Raw genomic sequence first — 22,508 nt, 5'->3', positions numbered from 1 at the left:
TGTACATGTTCCTCCTATCAGAAACATCTCTAAGGCTTTTTTCTTTCTTTCTTTCTTTCTTTCTTTCTTTCTTTCTTTCTTTCTTTTAAATTAAGTTCAAACATCTCTAAGTTCTTTCTTTCTTTCTTTCTTTTAAATTAAGTTCCATCTCCTCTAAGTTTTAGCTAAGAAATTACTTCTTCTGGGAAACCTTTCTTTACCTCTGTCTTTTGTGCTCCCATAATAGCTACTTACCATTCTCCCATTGTATTATAATACCTATTTATGTGTCTGTATTCCCATTAACCTTTATGCTTTTTGAGCACAGAAAACTTGTCTTTCTCACAGTAGTATTCCCCAGGATCTGAACCATGCCAGGCACATAGTACTCTATCAATAACTGAATTTATCAGTAAGATTCCATTCACAACTCAAAATTTATTACCTCTCTAAATTCTGCTCAAACATCATCACCTTCTGAAATAGTTCTTAAAATTCCAAAAGAGTTTTCTCATGATATCTAGAACACTTGCAACCATCTTTCCTGACAGAGAACTTAAACATATTTTAATACTAACCCAACAGAAATGTATTGTAGAAAAGAATATGAATGGAAATTGGCCACAAACCCAAATACTGCACACACCACAGTTTCTAATTTCTGTAACAAATATGCATTCATTTAACAATTTTAGAGAGAGATTAAACTAAGGTCTCTTCTATAACTGAGATTCTATAATTTCATTAAGTACATGTATGCCTACTATGCACAAAGTTTTATGGAATTCTACAGTAACAAACTCTTGTATTTTTCTCAGCCTCCACTTTCTATTCCTTCACATTTTGTCCTCACCTTCTATTGCCTGTTAATTTTTACCAATTCTATAGTGTCTATATATCCCTCATCCCATGAAACTATTCTAATTACATGTGTGCATTGTCTATGTGTGGCTGGATGTCAGCCCATGTTGGTGTTAATGGGATACTGTCATGGTTCAAAACTTTAAAAATTGTTCTTCTAGGGGGTACCTGCCTGGCTCAGTTGGAGAAGCATGCACCTCTTGATCTCGGGGTCATGAGTTCAAGCCCCACACTGGGTGTAGAGATTAAATAAAAATTTTAATTGTCCTTTTGCAATTACATTCAGATCCAGCAGCACATTCTTTCCTCATGTTTTAAGAACTGATAGCAGTCAACAGTCATTCAAACCCACGTATGATGAATATCAAGGGAGATCAAACTGAGAAATATTGTAAAATGTAGTGGACTATAAAGTAACAGGCCTGGTTTTCTATGCAACTTCAAATGACTCTAACATCATCAATGGTAAAGGTATACAGTTTCTCGATGTACTTCTTCTTCTTTTTTTTTTTTTAATTTATTTGAGACAGAGAGTGTACGAGCAGGGTGGGGGCAGAGAGAGCAGCAGACTCCCCACCGGGCAGAGGACCCAAAATGGGACTCAATCCTGGGACTACAGGATCATGACCTGAGCTGAAGGCAGATGCTCAACCGACTATGCCACCCAGGTGCCCCTCAATGTGAGTATTTCAAAGACCGTCACACTTCCCTTGGCTACTTGCTTATCAGAGTTTAACCAAAGAAAAAAAATTTAGATGTAATATTAACTGAAAATCTTAGAATTCTAAATTATGTATACTATGGTCCACAATGTAAAAATAAGAAAAAACACAGTAAAAATAAAAGTAAGTATAGGACACCTGGGTGGCTCAGTTGGTTAAATGTCTGCTTTCGGCTCAGGTCATGATCCCAGGGTCCCAGGATCAGGTCCCACCCACATCCAGCTCCGTGCTTGGCAGGGAGCCTGCTTCTCCCTCTGCCTGCCACTCCCCCTGCTCGTGCTCACAATCTCTCTGACCAATTAAATAAAGTCTTTAAAAAAATTTTTTTAAGTATGCAAATAAGAATTGGAAGATAATATGTAAAATAAATATTGCTGCTGTGAGGGGTGCCTGGGTGGCTCAGTCAGTTGGGCGTCTCTCTTCGGCTCAGGTGGTGATTCTGGGGTCCTGGGATAGAACCCTGCATTGGGCTCCCTGCTTGGCGGGGAGTCTGCTTCTCCTTCCCCCTCTGCCTGCCATTCCCCCTGCTTGTGCTCTGTCAAATAAATAAATAAAATCTTAAAAAAGAATATATTGTTGTTGTGAGAGATTAGTTTTTACTTTTTTCAAAATCATTTCATGTTATGGTTTTTGTGTGTGTGTGATTTTTTTTAAGTTTTTTTTTTTTAAATCAGAGTCAGGTTTGCCTGGCTGTCTCAGTCAGTACAGCATGTGACTCTTAATCTCAGGGTCGCAAGTTCAACCCCCCACATTAGGCATGGAGCCTCCTTAAAAATCAATACATAAAAATAGGGGCGCCTGGTCCGTTAAATGTCTGCCTTTGGCTCGGGTCATGATCTCAGGGTCGTGGGATGGAGCCCCACCTCGGGGAGTCTGATTCTCTCTCTCCTTCTGCCCCTCCTCCCTGCTCGTCTTTGGGCATGCACACGCTCTCTCTCAAATAAATGAAAATCTTAAATAAAACTTTTAAAAAATCAGTCATTACACCTGAAGCTAATACAATATTGTGTTAACTATACCCAAATAAAAATAAATAAGAAAAAAAAATCAGAGCATTACTTCATACTCATACATGATATGGAGAGATCTGTTCTACTTAGTGAGAAATAAGACATAAAATTCTTTCAGTTTTCTGTTCTATTTTTAAACGTCACAGAAAAGGTAAGGCTCATATTTTTGAAAATGCATTGCTTTCACCAGAATGCTGGGCTTCCAGATAAGTAAAATCTTTTTGAAATCATAGCATAAGCTCTTAAGGTCAATTTAATTCATCCAGCAATGAATAAATATCAAATACCCTTTTATCATAAAAACTACAATTTAGGGGCGCCTGGGTGGCACAGCGGTTAAGCGTCTGCCTTCGGCTCAGGGCGTGATCCCATCTTTCTGGGATCGAGCCCCACATCAGGCTCCTCCGCTATGAGCCTGCTTCTTCCTCTCCCACTCCCCCTGCTTGTGTTCCCTCTCTTGCTGGCTGTCTCTATCTCTGTCGAAGAAATAAATAAAATCTTTAAAAAAAATAAATAAAAATAAAAATAAAAACTACAATTTAAAATAGATGTGGACAGAACCCCAAACTTTTTAAAATATGTGAAAAAGACTAAAGGGGTTAATCATGTGTTTCTAACAGTTAATCACTGTCTTGTTAAAAAATAAAAAACAAAAAACCCCAAGTTATTATTTTTTTAAGCTTTTTTAAATTTATTTGAGTAATCTCTACATCCAATGTGGGGCTCAAACTCACGACCCTGAGATTGGAGTTGCATGCTCTTCTGACTGAGGCTGCCAGGAGCCCCAGAATCCCCAAAATTATTAATAGAAATTCATAATACATTAAGAACAATCTAAGGTATCTTCCCTTTTGCAGATACCATTGTCTACTAAGGGTCTCCAACCTGATTGAGGAATAGAAAGGCCTGTAGCCAGGCAACAAGCCATGTAAGCTAGCAGAAAGAATCAGAATTAAAGCAAGTAAGTGAGCCATTTTATCTCACCACACTTTGGGTTTTGTCCATATCTAACAAAAACGCTGAATTAGAAGAAATAACGTGAGTGAGTTCCTGAAGGGGTGGTCCTTAACATAAAAACAGTCTGAGTTCCTGAAGTGGTGGTAATTAACATAAAAACTGAAATTAAATAGGTGGCATCTTAAACCAACTCTAGAAAAATCTAAAGATTAATAATAACAAATTCTATATCTGATTCACTACAAAGATTTTTCTATAAAAAGGTAATGCTGCAATATTAACTTATATACACAGTAATTTCCTAATTTTCCCAGTAACAGTGATCTGCTTAGACACTGGGAAATGCACTACATCTTTAATAGTCCAATTACAAAAGTTTTAAAATATTAAGAAAAGTTGATCACTCCATTCCTCATCCCCATTTTACTGCAAATTTTACTTTACCAGTTTTGACGTGATGTTTCATGTCCACCAGCTAGATAATGCATCAAACGTCTAGTAGTCATTTCAGAGCAAAAGATAAAACTAGCTTTAAATTATAAAACAGCAACGTGCATACAACCTGTCTGGTTAAAACAATATAAAATTTTACTTAACCAGATATTATATGTCAAACTCTAGGTACATTAACAGTAGAAACCTTCTCTGCACCTAACAAATAACCAGATGAAGTACAGATCTGCTCAGAGAGGGAACTAACATTCTAACCTCCTTCCAAAATGACAAACTAGAACGGCAAAATTACACTCAGGCACATGGAGTACTCTTCTCTCAAATCACTCCACAGAGAACTTCATCATTTGCTCCGCCCTCTAATAACTCATGCAAAAAAAGTTCAGCACCATCAGAGAGAAACAAGGCATAGAGAATTCGTAGAATGGCTTAGGGCCTTTCCTCCAGGCGGTAAGAGGATCTGCGTGTGCCCTTCGCAGGGGTCCAAAGGAAAAGAATAACCGAGGGTTTGGGGGATGCTGACACCCAAAAACTGACTTTCTCTCAGAGAAGTTTCTGCCGCCATCCCTATTTTATCAGCAGGAGGCTCCGGCGCCATCGTCCCAGTCTTTATGATTTTATTATGGGGAGGTGGGAAACGCCACCCAGGATTCCTCCAGGCCTTCCCTATTAAGGTTGGGGGGTTCCCCCTCATTCTTCTCTTAAAACCTCTGTCTTGAAGGTACTCCTCAGCACCCCCCTTTCTAGCGGCCTATCCCCCAGAATCGGTAAAGGCATTGCCGAACCCACCAGCCTCGCCGTTAAGGCGGGAGGGCCCGAGCACGCCAGGGCCACGGCGATGGCTCTGAGGGGCCCAGAAAGGGGAAGGGCAGGCCAGGGACTGGGGGAGAATGACCTGGCCGAGGAAGAATGGAAAAAGGAGGTGAGAGATGCACTGCACCCCAGGGTTGCACAGAGAAGAGAAGGTGATGAAGGAGGAGGAGGGCGGTGGCCCGGGTGCGGCCCCCCACCTCTCCCGCCCCCAGGTCCCCGGGCCGGCGGGGGCGGATGAGATCGGCCCATTCCCCGGGTCTTGGCTGACAAGGGGGGCGTTGGGGGTGGGTGGGGGTGTCTCCCTCCACACCGCAAGGAGACCGAGAACGAGGTATGGGGTGCGCGGGGGGGCTGTCTCCCGCCTGAACCCGGAGACCCGACGCCGTCGTCGCCTCTTCCTCAGAAGGGAGGACGGGAGCTGTGGGTGAAGCCCGAGGGAGAAATGCATGAAGGTAAGGGGAAGCCCGGGGCGGAACGGTCGTCCGCTCCAGACCCCACTCTCCACCTTCCGGTAACCGCGTCTCTTACCGGTGATGGCGGTGAACTGCTGAATTAACCCCTTCAGCGCCGAGGACGCCGCGGAGCCCCCGTGGGCAGCCATCTTACCGCCGCCGCCGCTGCCGCCGAACAACAACACAGACACACACGGACCGCCCTCCCCCACCTCGCCGCGCGGTTTGCGCAGGCTCATTGACCGCCCCCAAGCTCCGCCCCTCCCGCCCCCCACCCACCCCCCACCCCCCAGCGGCGATCGGCGCAGGCGCATTTCCAGGCCGGTCCGGGAGCGCTCTCTGCTCTCCCGGTGTGGTTGGCTGCGAGGTTGCTGTGTGCCGGCGGCATCCTTTACAACCTCTGGTGCCTTCCTCTTCAAGCTCCAAGGCCAGTCTCATAGACGCGATATCTGTTCCTGGTTTCCGAAATAAGCTTCGGGCTCGGCTCTTTGCGTTTCAACTTCACAAGTTTTATTGACAGATCCAACCGCCGATGACAGTTTTTCCTTCTTTTTTTGCAGCTCCATAGCTTTCTGCTAGGTTTCCTGCAGCTCCTATCAAAATACAAATCCTACAACATCGCACTGAAGCGTCTTTTGCACCTGCTCCCCAACCTCTGTCTAGCTAACCGAGTGCGACGACCCATCCAACAGAAGTCAAATACCAGAACCCTTCGTGCCAATAAAGCACTGGGCGCAGAGTCTGACATATAGTAGTTTTAAATAAATGATTGTCCAGTCCACTTTCCTTCAGTAAATTTGTCAACCCATGTCTCCCCTCAAGGTCTCACTTAATTTTCTCACCTATAAAACGAGGAGGTGTCATTTGGGTAAAAATAGAATGTGTATTTGTATATACAGTATACGTATAGATGTATAGAAAGAGCATTGGAAAGTTGTACTCAAAAGGATACTGGTGACCCCTAGAGAGGGGAGCAATAAAAGGGATGGCAAAAGGAGACTTTGAGTGTTTTTTATCCTTTTGTTTTTAAGATTTTATTTATTTATTTTAGAGAGAGAGCTCAGATGCGAGGGTGAGTTGGGGGAAGGAAGAGGGAGAGAAGCCAGCAGACTCCGCCCTGAAAGCTGAGAGAGTGGGGCTGGATCTCATGACCCTGAGATCATGACCCATGAGCTGAAATTAAGAGCGGGAGGCTCAACCCGCAGAGCCACCCAGGTGCCCCTATCTTTTATTTTTAAACAGATAATATTAGTATATTACTTATACTTTTAAAACAATTATAGAGGTGCACTCAAATTTGATGATCCCTCCCTTCATTTATGAGAATAAAATTAAGGAGACTTAATTTAGGTTCTAATCTCCCACCCACGTATTTTGCATCTATATAGGAAAATGGTCTAGTAAAAGATGAGAGGAGTCATCTGGAGAACTGACCCAACCTAAGAGTGTGTAAATGTGCTACTGGGGTGAATTAAGAAATAACCAAGTCAAATCAAGATAACTATAGGGTTATAGCTTCAGGAATATATGATTGATATCTTGCGATTGAAGATATTGATACGATATCAGAAAACAGACTCCCTATCAAGAGTATTGTCAATTAAATGAGGAAGATTGGTCCTACCACTACCTCCAGGTTACTGCAATTCTCTGGGTTTGTTGGGAAATCCTAAAGACCAGTCATGGATTTGGGAAGCTGTTTGGCTCACACTGACACAGAAGTGCAAAAAAGGAGAGGAAAACAAGGACAAGAAACAATGTGACCTCTTCCTTACTTTTTTTTTTTTTTTTTTTTTTTTTTGAGAGTGAGTAAAGTGAGTTTTATTAAGTGAGGATACAGGAAAAGCTCTCAGGGTGAGAGGGGTTTTGACAGGGTTGTCCTTCCTTATTATTTTTTTTTTAATCTTTTTTTTTTTTTTTAAGTAATCTCTACAGGCAATATGGGACTTGAACTCACAACTCTGGGATCAAGAGTTGCATACTCCATGGGGCGCCTGGATGGCTGAGACGGGTAAGCATCTGACTCTTGATTTCAACTCAAGTCATGATCTCAGGGTCATGAGATGGAGCCCCACGTTGGGCTCCATGTTCAGCGTGGAGTCTGCCTAAGACTCCCTCTCCCTCTGCCCCTCCTCCCTGCACTCTCTTTCCACTCCCCCCACTAAAATAAATAAATAAACCTTCATTTTTTTTCTTTAATATTTTTATTTTTTTTAAAGGTTTTATTTATTTGAGAGAGAGAGTGAGAGAGAGAATGAGCGGGGAGGGGGTGCGTGGAGAGGCAAATGGAGAGGGAGAAGCAGACTCCCTGCTGAGCAGAGAGCCTGACACAGGGCTCAATCCCAGGACCCTGGAATCATGACCTGAGCTGAAGGCAGACACTTAACAGACTGAACCACCCAGGTGCCCTATCCTCTCCTTCCTAAAGGCCTTAATCCTAAAGGCTGTGTCACTATAGCCAACCATGCAAAATCGGGCTCCAAATAAAATGGTATAACACCACTGACTATAAAAACTAGATGCAGTTATTACTGCAGCTACAACTCAAACCTGTAGATTTATTTCTGAGGTATTAGAATTCAGATATAGCGATGTGATTTTTCAATTAATCTTGTGAAAAAGTGGTCAAGATTATGCTATCCACAACTCTAGAAAAGATGTTGTGGAGATTAAAAGACAATCTAAAAGAAAATGAGGTGGGAAATTAATAATACAATTTTGAAAAGCCTTTTTGAATTATTAATGAATATGAAAGATCTTTAGAATCATAAGAAAATATATTTAAATACATTCTTCAGATTATAGAAAATGTTTTATTAAAAAAACATGGACTATCCTCAGAAAAGAAACTGCAAAAATATTATATATTGAATAATGAAAAATTAAAAATTTTAGAAATTATTTATTTATTTATTTGAGAGAAAGAGATAGCAAGAGAGAGCATGAGCAGGGAGAAGAGAGAGAAACAGTCTCCCCGTTGAGCAGGGAACCCGATGTGGAGCTTGATCCCAGGACCGCAAGACCATGACCCAAGCCAAAGGCATGAGCCACCCAGGTGCCCCGAAAAGTTAAAATTTTTGATAACAAAAAACAAATATCCCAAAGCTAAACATCAGTTACTATTTGAATTATTTCACCAAATTAAACTAGGATTTTATTTTTAATTTTCAGTCTAGTTTTAAGACTCCCTGTCTCAAAGCAATCCGTAACATGTTACTGTAATTTAATGGAATGACAGAGCAAACGAGCTAGAAGGGATAGGCAAGATAATCTGATTCAACACTAGCATTTTATCATGACTCTCCTGAGATTTGGAGTTTGAGAGAGTTGTTTAAGGTTACAAAATGGTAGGATAGAGCCTAGAATCCAAATCCCTTGAATCCTAGATAAGTGTACTATACTTTGATTATAAATGACAATATTTGTCTAAAAACCAGATAACTATATTAGATAGCTTTTAAAAATCCAACTGTTGACATAAGATATACCTAAAACATAAGGATAAAGGTTGAAGGGAAAGGTAAAGAAGATATACAGAGGTAGTAGTAAGGAAACGAGAGCTGGAATAGTCTATATTAATTTCAGACAAGTTAGATTTTAAAGCAAAAGGTACCAATAGAGATAAATAGGGTCACTATATAATGACGAAAAGAACAAATAACCAGAAAGATAAAATAATTCTAAAACTGTATGCACCCAATAACGTGGTCTCAGGGGTATATAAAGAAAAATTAATGTTTAGAGAAGAAATTTGACATGCAATTATATAACCCCCTTCTCTCAGGCAAAAGTGGTAAAGATACAGAAAATACTTATTCTATTCAAGCATAGTGGAACAAAATAAAAATTGACCTCAAGCAAGTCTCAACGAATGTCAAAGATTCATTATAATATAGAACATGTTCTCGGAATACATCAGTTAAATTAGGAATCATTTTAAAAGAATAACTTAAAAAGAAACTCACATACCTGGAAAATTAAAAACAAACTTCTAAATAACTCTTGGACCAAAGACAAAATAAAAATGGTGTATCCTCCAGAGTACCAACAGATAACAGATGTCATTCAAATGATTTATGAAGGAACACATTTTGAAGGTGTAGGTAGGGATATGTGGGAATCCAGGGACAGTGGAGGATCTGGGAACTGCGACAGCAGAATAGTCACAACCGGTAGGTCCAAAGGGATGAGAGAGGTCTTAACGGAATCCCAAAGGACAGAGAATCCTATTTGTAGAGCAGAGCACCTTTAACCCAGCGTGACCTCTCAAGGGATATAATCAGCCTGAGGCAATCTCAGAGAAGAGACCAAGGAAATATATATTCTGACCCTGCTCTCCTCTTCTTTCATCTCCTGCCAGGAATCGCCACTGGCAGAACCCAACCAGAAGACAGACGGCACAGCAGCCCATTGCTGTCTATATAGGCAGCCTGTGGGCCCAAGAGCAGAGTAGAGAAGGGAAGAAGAGGGTAGGTGTGGAGGGGCAAAGGGAAGTTGATAGGCACTAATGGAAAGTGGAAAATATTTAAAACTGAATGATCGTGGAAATATATATCAAAATTTGTGGGCTACAGTTTTCCCAGTACCTAAAGGAAAAAGATACAAACTTAATGTTTGTATTAGAGAAGATTAGAAAATGAGTAGCTCAACATCTAATGAAGCAGTTAATAAAGGATGGTGCACCTGGGCATCCAACTCTTGATTCTGGCTTAGGTCAAGATCTCAGGGCCATGGATTGAGTACTGCCTTGGGCTCCCGCACTCAGCACTGAGTCCCCTTGTCCTTCTCCCTCTGCTCCTCCCCCCTACCCACATTCTCTCACCCCGCCAATAAATAAAATCTTAAAAAAAAAAAAAAGGGGGCGCCTGGGTGGCACAGCGGTTAAAGCGTCTGCCTTCGGCTCAGGGCGTGATCCCGGCAGTTAAAGCGTCTGCCTTCGGCTCAGGGCGTGATCCCGGAGTCCTGGGATCGAGCCCCACATCAGGCTTCTCCGCTGGGAGCCTGCTTCTTCCTCTCCCACTCCCCCTGCTTGTGTTCCCTCTCTCGCTGGCTGTCTCTCTCTCTGTGTCGAATAAATAAATAAAATCTTTAAAAAAAAAAAAAAGAAGTTAATAAAGAAACAACAGAGAAAACATAGGGAAATCTGAAGGGAAAAATGCAGGAATCAATAAAGAAAAGAAAAACAGAGCATCCACACACCAAAATCTAGTTCTCTAAAATAACAAATAAAATTTAAATCCTTTGGCAAATTATATTAAGAAAAAAAGAAAAAGACAAACAATATTAGGAATGAGAAAAAGGAACATAGCAAATACAGCAGTGATTTTAAAAAATAAAAAAAACATTGTGAGTAATTTTATGCCAATGAATTAGGAAATGAATAAATGGCGGCTTCCTGGAAAGATATAATTTACCAAAACTGACTCAACTGTGAATAGACTTATGACAATTAATGAAGTTGAATCCATCGTACAAATAAACAGCCAGACCCAGATGATTTTATAGGTGATTTCTATCCAAAAAATTAAGAGACAGATAATTCCAATATGCAATTATTATGCATAAATAATATGCAAATTATTCCAGAGGGAAACAAAGGGGACAAACAGCTCCTTCTATGAGGCTAGGATAACCTTAATATCAAAACCAAAAAAAGCAGCAAATGAAAGTTCAGCCTCACTTAAGTTTACGAAAACAAAAATATTACAAATTTAGAAAGCCAGTTACACACACATGTACATGCATGCACATATACATTTTTAAATTGGATTTATCTCAGGAATGCTAGCATAATTTTACAGTAAAAAGATCTTTCAATGTAATTCATAATGGTAGAACGAATAAGAGAAGCCATATGATTCATTTGATCAGATACAGAAAAATCAATGATATAAATCGATATCCCTTCACAAAACAACAAAAAATACTTAATAATCTAAGTAGAGAAAGAAACTTCTTCAACCTAATCAAGTATATTTACCAAAAGCACAGAGTAAACAGCATTATACTTAATAATAAAACATTGAAAGTATGCAGTCTATCACTATTTCTAGTCAACCAATACACTGGAAATTCTAGCGTTAGCAGTAAAACAAAAAAGAATATGGGGCGCCTGGTTGGCCCAGTTGGTTAAGCGGCTGCCTTGGGCTCGGGTCGTGCTCCCACATGGTCTGCCGGCCAGCTCCCTGCTCAGTGGGTAGTTTGCTTCTCCCTCTCCCTCTGCCCCTCCCCCCTGCTCCTGCACTTTCTCTCTTGCTCGATCTCTCAAATAAATAAATAAAATCTTTAAAAAGAGAAAAAGAGTATGTAAAAGAATTTTAAAAGAAATTAAAAAGTATTATTATAGATTATATGGTTACATAGAAAATCTAAGAGAACCAACAGACAAGTTTTAGGACCAATAAAAGAGTTCAGGTATATTTCTGGATATAAAACCAATATACTTATTTTATTTTATTTTATTTTATTTTATTTTATTTTATTTTTATTAAGTAGGCTCCACGCCCAACATGGGGCTTGAATTCACGATCCTGACATCAAGAGTCACATACTCCACTGACTGAGCCAGCCATGCACCCCCCCCACCCCACGCCCCCAGCATACATATTTTAAAACTGTATTCCTGCATATGAGGAGCAAATAGTTTGAAGCTGTAATTTAAGAAAAAAAGATCCATAATAGCAACTAAGAATGTTTACATGAAGTATGTACCTAAGCATAGATTTAACAAAAATGTACAAAGTTTTATGAAGAAAATTATAAAACTTTATTGATAAACATTAAATGAAGAAATCTATATTCACGTATGGGAAGACTCAATATTATAAAGATGTCAATTTTGTATACGTTAATCAATAAATTCAATGTAGTTCCAATTAAAATATCACAGTTTCTCAAGTATTTTATTAAGGTGATTTTAAAAGTCAAGAACAAAGGATCAACAATAGTCAAGACAATTTTGAAGTAGAAGAACAAGGGAGAGTTTGCCCTGCTAGATCCCAAGAATTATGATACAGGTGTAGTAACTGAGCGTGTGAGGGATTGGTGGGAGATAGACAAATAGAGTACAGAGAGTCTGTAGGGCATGGAGACAAACATCTGTGGCCACTGTGACAGAAGTGACCACAAATCAGTGAAGGAAAGGATAGACTAACCAATCCATGACCACGGAACCAAATAAAATTGGTTCCCAACTCCATATAAGATACAAAAATAAGTTATAGATTTATTAAAGATTTAATTAAGAAGAGCGAAACTTTACAACCTGCGGAAGAGAATATAGGGGCCTATGGGAACGGCTTGAAGTAGAACTGTTTCATACAACTTAAGGAGGTGATGCCATGCACACTTGGTGCTCCAGGGGGCGCCATTCACGAGGAACGCAAAGCGATTGCAGGAAAGCCTTCAAGTGGATCACGAAAGTCCTGATTAGGGAAGGGAAAGATTTCTTAAAGAAGATATAAAATCACAAATCATAAAGGGAAAAAAGGGATCAATTTGACGACATTAAAATTACAAATGTCTGAAATGTAAGCGGTGAGGCTGGAATCTAAACCCAAACAAAAATGAGCTGACAAAAATGCTGAGAAGTGGGGTGCACAGTAACTACAAAAAGGAAACCCGAACAGTCAAAATATTTCGGTTATTTTTTTTTTTCGGTGTCTTTCAGGTGGACCCAGTATTACTGCTATCAAAAAGGTATATTATTGTGAGACAGGCATTAAGGCATTTTCAGAAGACCCCAACTCAGCTGGCTTAAATAATAAGAAAAGTTAGGGCACGTTCTCTGTCCCAGTAGCACAGGGCTCCAGCCCCGCTTCTGTCTTGACTTCCCCTCATCTGGCTGGGCTTTGTCCTATACTGAAAGCAAGATAGCAACAGCAGTTCCAAGCATCATATTCATACACGACAACATCCAGAGAAGGAACTACTCACTTTATCTCTTCTAACAAGTCTTTTTTTTTTTCTTCCGAGAAACATTTTCTAGAAGTCCCTTGGGAGGCTTTCCTTCAAAATTTATCAGTCTGAATTGAGCCACAGTTTTGTTCCTAAAGCCGTCCCTGCCAAGGGATGTGAGATAAACATAACTGGTTTAGTAAAGCATATGGTGTTGTGGAGGAAGGTGGATGCCTCCTTAAAGTCTGGTGCTTTTAGGAAGAAAGAGGGAGGGGAATGATGTTAATTAGGCAATCAGAATCTGCTCCATTCATAAAGCTTCACTCTGAGCACAATGAAATATTCCTCCACTTCCCCTATGCTCTGATTCTAGAACCGTCTGAGTGATAATTAACCTGTCTCCGGGCTTCTTGATTACCAGGAAAGTGGTGTCAGAGTATGTTGATCACTGGAAACTTCTATCTTCTAATATGAGACTTAAAAATTGGTATGTTGGTGTAGGGTTGGAGTTTTCTATTCCTATGGTTTTTACTATTTCCAGAATGTTCTATAAATGAAATGACACAGGATATACCCTTTTGAGTCTGGCTTCTTGCACTTAGCATTATGTATTTAAGAGTCATGCATGTTGCTGCTGTGTCAGTATTTCATTCCTTTCTATTGCTGAGTAAAATTTCATAGTAAGGATGTACCACAGTCTGCTTATCCATTCATCAGTTGAAGGTCTCTTGGGTTGTTTCCAGTTAGGGGCAATTATGAATAAAGCTGCTGCAAACTCGTGTATAAGTTGTTGCGTGAACATAACGTTTTTCACTTCTCTTGGGAAAATACCTAGGTATAGAATTGCTGGGTTGTATGGTGAACGTATGTTTGACTTTATAAGAATCTGATAAACTGTCCACGGATTTTTAAATTTCAGTTTGAGGAAGGTCTGGGAATCATCACTTTAACCAAGTGATCATACTTAATATGAACTAAATAAAAGTGAGACACTTGATACTTTGTATTCCTATTGTAATGTGTTACACAGCATCGCTTAGGACATATTTTTGGCAAAATTATTACCCTGAATCTAATCGAGCTTCTAGACCTAATTTCCAGACTACAAAAAAATATAGGAAAATCAAGAAAAAAGTGACAGGCGTTCCTGGCTGGCTTAGTTGGTAGCGCATCTGACTCTTGATCTCAGGGCCATGAGTTCAAGCTCCGTATTGGGCATGGAGCCTACTTTAAAAAGAAAAGAAGAAAAAAGTTAGGCACTACGAGGAAGCACTCAGACAAATCCAGAATATGGACATTCACAAGACAGGTGTCCTGATCTCTTCAAAAATACAATGTCATGGGGTGGGGGCAGGCAGGAGGAAGGCAGGGGATTGTTCTAGATGAAAAGAGAATAAAGAGACATTACAACCAAATGCAATTCCTCGATTGGATCCTAGATGTAAAAAAACAAAAAAACAAAAAACAGCTATAAAGGACTTCTTTGGGCAAACTGAAAATTTTAATATGGAATCAATACAAGGTGACATTAGGAAATTATTAATTTTCTTAGATGTGACAACATCGTAATTATAAAAAGTGTTCTTTCTCAGAAATGCATTCTAATATGGTTGGGGGTAAAATATGATGCCTGCAACTTTTAAATGATTCAGCATTTTAAAAAATATATAAAATAGCTATGATAAAATGCTAACAATTATTGGATCTAAGTAGTAATTGTAGGTGTTCATTACACTCTTTTTTCAACTTTTCTGTATTTCAAAACTTGTACGAAATAGCTGAGAAAAAATTTTTTAAATTTTTTAAATTTATCATTATTGTTTTTTTGTAATCTCTACACCAAATGTGGGGCTCAAACTCATGACCCTGAGATCAAGAGTCATGCTCTACCAACCGAGCCAGCCAGGCACCTGAAATAGTTGAGAAAATTTAATTACTATATTTTTTCATTTCTATAAGTCCTATTTATATTTCAAATCTGGTTAGTCATTTTTTAAAAAAAACAATTCTTGTTTCTTGAAGATTCTTTTAAGCTAGTATCCAATTTCTTTAAACATAGTGATCATAGCTATTTTTTAATCCATGTCTGATAATTCCAGTACCTGTTCATTCTGTCTGGTTTATACTGCTCTTCATACGTGGTGCCTGGGTTTCTGTGTGTATGCTTAGTTTTTTTGTTTTGTTTTGTTTTTTACTGGGAGGTGCTTAGTTTTTGCAAAAGTATTTATGGGAATTCTTGGAGGTACAAGGTGAAGGCATGTTTCTCTCAAGGAGATTTACCTTTGTTCCTGCCAACCATTTTACTGTACTGGGACCAATTTAAGTTAAACGTAACTTTGAGGCTTTCTTTTTTTTCTTTCTTCAAGATGTTATTTATTTATTTGAGAGACAGAGAGAGAGAGCACAAGTGGGCTGAGGGGCAGAGGGAAAGGAAGAAGCAGATTCCACAATGAGCAAGGAGCCCAATGGGGGACTCAATCCCAGGACCCTGAGATCATGACCTGAGCCACCCAGGTGCCCCAATTTTGAGGCTTCCTGAATCACACAAGTGATATGAATTTTGGCCACAAATCAACATGTGAGAGCTGGTCTGGGGCTACACGTTCTCATAGACAGCCCCCACTCTCCATTACCTATCTCCAAGGCACGTTTCCATGCAGCCCCGTGGTGACAGGAGGTAGAAAGTGTATCTATTTCTGGGTCTCTCTCTCTTACAAGAGGGGGCCTACTGCTACGGGGAATGTTTCATAGTATACTCCTTTTATGGGCCAACTTGTTTCCACCTCCTGGCCCAGTTCATATGTTGAAGTTCTGACCTTTAGTACTTCGGAATGTGACTGCATTTGGAGATAGGGCCTTTAAAGAGGCGATTAAATTAAACGAGACTGTTAGAGTGGGTCATAATCCAATGTGACTGGTTTTCTATATAAAGAGGAAATGTGGACACAAAAGGAGACACCAGGGATGCCAACGCACAGAGGAAAGACCATGGGAGGGCACAGGGAAAAGACAGCCCCATCTGCAAGCGAAGTACAGAAGCCTCAGAATTAAACCAAACCTGCCAACACCTTGACCTTTGATTTCCTGTCTCCAGGACTGTGAGACAATAAATTTACGTTGGTTAAGCTCCCCAGCCTGGGGTATTTTGTTATGGTAGTCCTAGCCAACGAATGCAACTCCCCCCCTTGCATGGCCCTGTCCTTTGACCTCTTTATTCCACACCCCAAGGGGCTGTGAAAATTGTAGCTCAAATGGACCAGAGTTGGCGTATACCCTCAAAGAAAGGAGACGTCACCGTTCCTTTTCCTTTCTGAGATTCTACATACTCTTTGAGATTGGCCCAACAATTCCTTCCTATCTTTTGTCACCTCTTCAGTGGTTTTAAGAAGTTTTATTTTAAAATAGTATCCAGGATTTTTAGTTGTTTTCTGCAAGACAGTCTATCCAAATACCTCTCTCCACAGACCAGCTTTGGGGGAGCAGCAACTCTATCGTGGTGAGGAGTTCATGTAAAGACACCCACAGTGCCAGTACGGGAAGACTTCAAGAGGGAAAGAGGAAGGGAAGTGGAGGTAGAAGAGAGGAAGGCAGAGAGGGAGGCAGGTGGAGAAAGGAGGGGAGAGAGTGGAAAAGAGGGAGAAGGAGAGAGAGGGAGAGAGTTGGAGGAGGTGGAGAGAAAAGAGAAAAGTCAAGAAATAGCAGATCAGACATGAGCTATGAATAACAGAGAAAAGCGAAGGGCAACCTCAAACCTTCAAGCCTAGGAGAAGAAAGAATGGTGGTTTCCATCAAGAAGTCTAGAAGAAAAGTGAATTTTCAGAGAAAATGACCACAAGTACTGTTTAGAGTGATAGTAAGACATCAAAGGGTAAGAAAGGAATAACATTTTTAGTTAAATGAGAGCTACTGTATAGCAAGTATAAATCTTAGTGCACAAACTTATAGAACAAAAAACATAATTTTATTTTTTTTTACTCCATTTAATTTTTATTATTTCCAGACCAGGGGATCCTCCTGTAGTCCGGAGATAGAGTAGCCTGGTTAACTAATCATCAGTTAATCTCCCAGATCTATAGTCCATGCCCTGAGGGTTTTCTTTTTTTTTTTTAAGATTTTTATTTATTTATTTAAAAGAGAGAGAGTGCACGCTCAGGAGAGCACAAGCAGGGGGAGCAGCAGAGGGAGACAGAGAAGCAGACTTCCCACTGAGCAGGGAGCCCGAGGTAGGGCTGGATCTCAGGACCCTGGGATCATGACCTGAGCCAGAGGCAGACACTTAGCCCACTGAGCCGCCCGGGTGCCCCTTATTTTTGTTTTTATTTACCACCCCGAGGCCCAGGTATGGAAATTCAGAAGCCAAGAATTGACTCCTTTCTTTTTCCTGCTTCCTACTTTTTCTCGGCATTAATTAGGGATGGTTTTGGCTGTCAATAGCAGAAAACTTGAACACCAGTGCCATGAGTAATAGGGAGTTGTTTCTTTTACACAGCAAGATGTCCAGAAGCAGGCCGGCTGGTACTGGTTTGGTGGAGACAGGGCTGATAACCCTTGGCCTTTTTTTCATATTTGCAAGATAGCTTTTGCAGCTCCGACATCGCGTCTATGTTTGAGGCAGGAGGGAAGGGAAGGGCAAAGCAAAAACTATCCCAGAAACCCCCAGCAGATGTTGGTGTTTTTCTCATTGGTCATGATTGTGTTATAGGACACAATCGCAGGAAATTACTTCTCATCCAAAGTCCCTAAACTTCATGATGATGGGACCTGAGTATTTATCCCAAATTAGATTCCACAACATAAGAACTCCCTCTTATAAGGACACCTGGATGACTCAGTTGGTTAAGTGGCTGCCTTCAGCTCAGGTCCTGATCCCAGGGTCCTGGGATTGAGTCCAGCAACGGGCTCCCTGCTCAGCAGGGAGTCTGCTTGTCCCTCTGCTCCTCCCCCCAGCTTGTTCTCAATCTGTGTCTCTCTCAAATAAATAAAATCTTTAAAAAAAAATTTTTTTTAGGGGCGCCTGGGTAGCGCAGTCGTTAAGCGTGCCTTCGGCTCAGGGCGTGATCCCAGCGTTCTGGGATCGAGCCCCACATCGGGCTCCTCTGCTGGGAGCCTGCTTCTTCCTCTCCCACTCCCCTCCTGTGTTCCCTCTCTCGCTGGCTGTCTCTCTTTCACATAAATAAATAAAATCTTAAAAAAAAAAAAAAGAAAGTTGAAATAATGCTTGTCTATACCTTTATGAGTGGTCTTTCTGTCTCTTTCAGGGCCGTAAAATTTCCCTGGAGAAGGAATTTGGGGTAGGTTTTGTTCTTGTTTTCCCTTCTGGGAGTAAATCTTCCCTGAAGAGGGATTTGTGGCAGCCTTATTTCCTAGACGTTGCTGCTTTTAGTCACATCAGAAAGCTCTGAGAAGTCTATTTTTCTGCAGTTTTTGTTAAATCTCAAATGTCTTCAGCTTAAAACAATCTTTATACTAAGTGGCCTATTTTGGGGTGGCATATTCTGATCTCCCTCACTCAGCATTAGGTATTCTTACAAATCTATTGTTCTTGTGTTGCGTTCTCTCTGGGGGCTAGATCTTGAGACTCAAAGCCTGCAACTACCTTCTTTTTCCTCTACTTTTTTCCTAGGTGAACTTTTCCTGAACAAATGAATGTCAAATAGCCTCGATGACTACATGTGACCCAAATAACGCAAGGACCAAGTACAATAGTGGTCAATAGCTCAAAAACGGGTCCTGCCATACATACACCGTGTCACTGCAGCTTCTCAGAAACTCTGTGAGGAAGGGTTTATTGTCTGTTTTGCATTTGAGGAAACACTCAGAGAAGTTAGGACTTCCCAGCTGGAAGGTAAATATGAATCCACATCTATCTGATTCTAGAACTCTATTCTTGTCACTGCACCATATACTATGGACCGGCATCCGGAAGTGGAACCTGAAGGCTCCAGGCCTTATCAGCCTGTGGGTGCAAATGCGGTCACGTTAGCACTTAGCCGGGTCCCCCTTCACTTGTTCATGCAGGATCTCAGCCCCTTCAAAATGTCTCCCAAGGAGATTCTCATAGATGTTCAGGAACAAGTTTACTGAGTATTGCTGCTATCTTGGCTCCTTGGCAAGGAGGACAGACCCAAAACCGACGCCCATGCTGCCTGCCGTACCGTGAATAACGAGGCCCTTCTTCTCTGACCCAGCAGTCTCGGGGCTCCTGCCAGCGTCCGGGAGACAGTAATAGGCGCACTTCGGAGGGTCAGATCGCATCGCAGACTGGGCACCGGCACAGTGGTGCGTGGTGGCCGGGTGCTGCGTGACGGCAGCCCACGGAACAGTTGGGAGCCCAGGCTGAACCAGTGGCTGCAGCAGTGGCTGGAGTAAGAGGCAGGTAGAGCAAAGGGAGTTCCAGGAGAGGATGGCATGTCCCTACTACGCTCTGCCCCCTCAGATCTTGTGCAGCCATCTTCCCTGCTCACTCCCAACCGAGACCCTGAAAACCAGAGCCATCAGGCAAGAACTCCATCGACCCGGGGCCACTCACCCGCAGATATGTCCGTGTCGCTTTACTCGTCCCGTCCCCTCACACGACAGAAAAGCCATCATCCTCCTGCTCCAGATCTCTCCCTTCTTTTGCCTACGTGTGTACAGGACCATGTTCCCTCTCAACGAACCTCTCTACTGGCCCTTACATACGCCCAGCGGTCCTCCCCTTCCCACCATAGCTACACGCTAATCACTCCCACCTCCTTTCGAAATGAAACTTCCCTACGTTGTTGTCCCTACAACCACCTCCTTTTTTCTCCCCTCCTACTCACTTCAGAACCACTCCATGCGGAATTGTGCTCACGCTGCACCCACTCCGCTGTCACTGGGGTCACCTAAGCCCTCCCAGGTGCTAATTCCTATAGATGTGTATCGGCTTTTATCTCAACTGATTTTCAGTGGAATTTGCCATTTGCTTACTCCTCCTTCTCAGAAAAGCCTCACTCTTAGCCTCCAAGGTACCATAGCTGCTGATTTTCTCCTCTCTCTCTGGCCCTCCCTCCCTCTCTCCCCTCTGCAGTGTGTTTTTCCCTGGTAGCCGGTCAGGGTGTCCTCAGGCCTGCCCAGGCCCATCCTGGTTTTCCTTTGTAGGACAGGAAATCCTACCATAGCCTCAGCCCTAAGTACCAGAAATAAATGTGATTTATACATTTCAGGTGTTATGTAAGTACATTAAATCCTTATATTTATTTTATATCATTTATATTTAACAAGGCAGCACATCTGGGGCCCCTGGGCGGCTCACGTGGCTCAGTCTGTTGAGCAGCTGACTCTTGGTCTCAGCTCAGGTCGTCAAGCCCCACATTGTGCTCGGTGCTGAGCGTGGAGCCTGCTTAAAACACACACACGCACGCACGCACGCAAAAACAGCAAGGCAGCACATTTTCCTTGAAAGAACTGGGCTTTAGACTCTGATCTGGATATAAATTCTGACTTTTTCCACTTACTATCAGCATCCCCTTGGGAAGTGTCAACCGCGACGGTCTCAAGTTCTTCCTCTACAAAATGGGGCATACCATCACCTTATTAGGTGTCTAGAACTGCACACAATCCCTTCCTTTTTTCCTTCGAAACTGGATCTTCACTTATCCCCTTTCTCAACAGAATAGAGTCAGAGTCCAGTCTCTAAAGTCAAGGAGTCCTCGGTTCAAATCCTTCCTCTGCCTCATTCTTTTCTCTGACCTTGGGCAAATTACTCAATCTCTCTAAGTTTCAGGTTCCTTCATCTGTAAAACAGGTGTAATAATGGTATCTACCTCATAGAATTGTTGAAAGGATTAGATGGGATGCTAAGCACATGGCACGGTACCTAGCCCGTAGTTAGTTTTCAATAAATGTGAACTCTTAGAAATATCATCTCATACGTTTAGGCAGTCATATTTCAGTTCTGATTACTTGAAACCCTAGAATTGTCCCCAGACAAGATGTAATGTAGAGGTGATGAATGAAATGGGATAGCTCCAGGAGTTGGCACACGTTTTACCAAGGTTAATAATAGAGTAAGTTCGACTCCTGAGTGTGACTCATAAGATCATCATAATCTGAAACTCAGACATTTGATGCCTGTAACTGGGACTTTTTTTTTTTTAACATATAATGATAATTTAATTTTTTAATTTTATTTATTTTTAAGTAAGCTCTACACCTGCTGTGAGGCTTGAACCCATGGCCCCGAGATCAAGAGTCAAATGCTCTACCAACTGAGCCAGCAAGCCACCCCAATAAGCTAATTTTTTTATAGTGAGGATGGAGGAAGCTTCTGAATTTAACATTTTTACCTTTAGAATCCAAAGTATGAGCTATTAGTAGTGCTGTCCTTGACCAATGTCCAAGTTATAATAAAGACCAATACATCCAAAGATCACATGATGTCTTTCTTGATACTGCTCCTACATCCCTCCTCACCTAGAGCCCCAGTACCATAGGAGGCATAAATGGAAAAGGTGTTTTGAAAAGCAAAGACAATTCTGGAGAGAGTGACTTGAGGGGGAGAATGGATGCTGGGATTATCCCAGGCAAGGTCTCTCTTCAACAGCATTTCCTGAAAAGTGCTGAATTTTTTTTTTTCTTTAAGTAGGCTCCATGCCCAGCATGGTGGCCAACACGGGGCTTGAATTCATGACCCTGAGATCAATACCTGAGTTCAGTGCAAGAGTCGGATGCTTAACTCACTGAACCACCCAGTTGCCCCTGAATTTTAACTTGTCATTAAATAGCTGAAAATTTGGGGCACCTGGGTGGCTCAGTCATTAAGTGTCTACCTTCAGCTCAGGGCGTGATCCCAGGGTCCTGGGATCGAGCCCCGCATAGGGCTCCCTGCTCCACTGGGAGCCTGCTTCTTCCTCTCCCACTCCCCCTGCTGTGTTCCCTCTCTCGCCGCTGTCTCTCTCTCTGTCAAATAAATAAATAAAATCTTTTAAAAAATAAAAATAAATAGCTGAAAACGTGTCATTGAAATGAATAAAAAATATTTTGGACACAATAAGTAGTCACATAATTGTGCATGTGAATAGGGCGCCTGGGTGGCTCAGTCAGTTAAGCATACGACTCTTTATATCGGCTCAGGTTGTGATCCCAGGGTCCTGAGACGGGCTCCTAGAAGGGCTCTGTACATAGGCTTTGCGGGGAGTCAGCTGGAGATTCTCTCCCATTGCCCTTCCCCCACCCACGCTTGCACACTCTCTCTCCTCTAAAAAATAGATACATTTGAGCGCACACAAGCAGAGGGAGAAGCAGGCTCCCCGCTGAGCAGAGAGCCCAACGTGGGGCTCAATCCCAGGACCCTGTGATCATGACCTGAGCCGAAGGCAGACGCTTAACTGACTGAGCCACCC

The 22,508-nt window shown here is 41.7% G+C and overlaps 1 protein-coding gene across 2 annotated transcripts in view; it reads right to left on the bottom strand.

Annotated features, from left to right (window-relative positions):
• The window catches only part of UBXN7 (UBX domain protein 7), a 59,288-nt gene extending 53,836 nt beyond the window's left edge, over positions 1–5,452 (bottom strand). Inside the window, exon 1 of one of the 2 annotated variants that reach the window (XM_026495755.4) lies at positions 5,324–5,452. In XM_026495755.4, coding sequence (XP_026351540.2) covers positions 5,324–5,396 — 73 coding nt within the window. In that variant the 5' untranslated portion in view covers positions 5,397–5,452. The remainder of the gene's footprint in view (positions 1–5,323) is intronic. The other variant, XM_026495765.4, reaches the window with a different exon arrangement.
• Positions 5,453–22,508: the final 17,056 nt, after the last annotated feature.

Source organism: Ursus arctos, unplaced genomic scaffold (genome assembly GCF_023065955.2).
Source record: "Ursus arctos isolate Adak ecotype North America unplaced genomic scaffold, UrsArc2.0 scaffold_4, whole genome shotgun sequence".
NCBI lineage: Eukaryota > Metazoa > Chordata > Mammalia > Carnivora > Ursidae > Ursus > Ursus arctos.
This window is presented reverse-complemented; position numbering and strand designations above follow the sequence as displayed.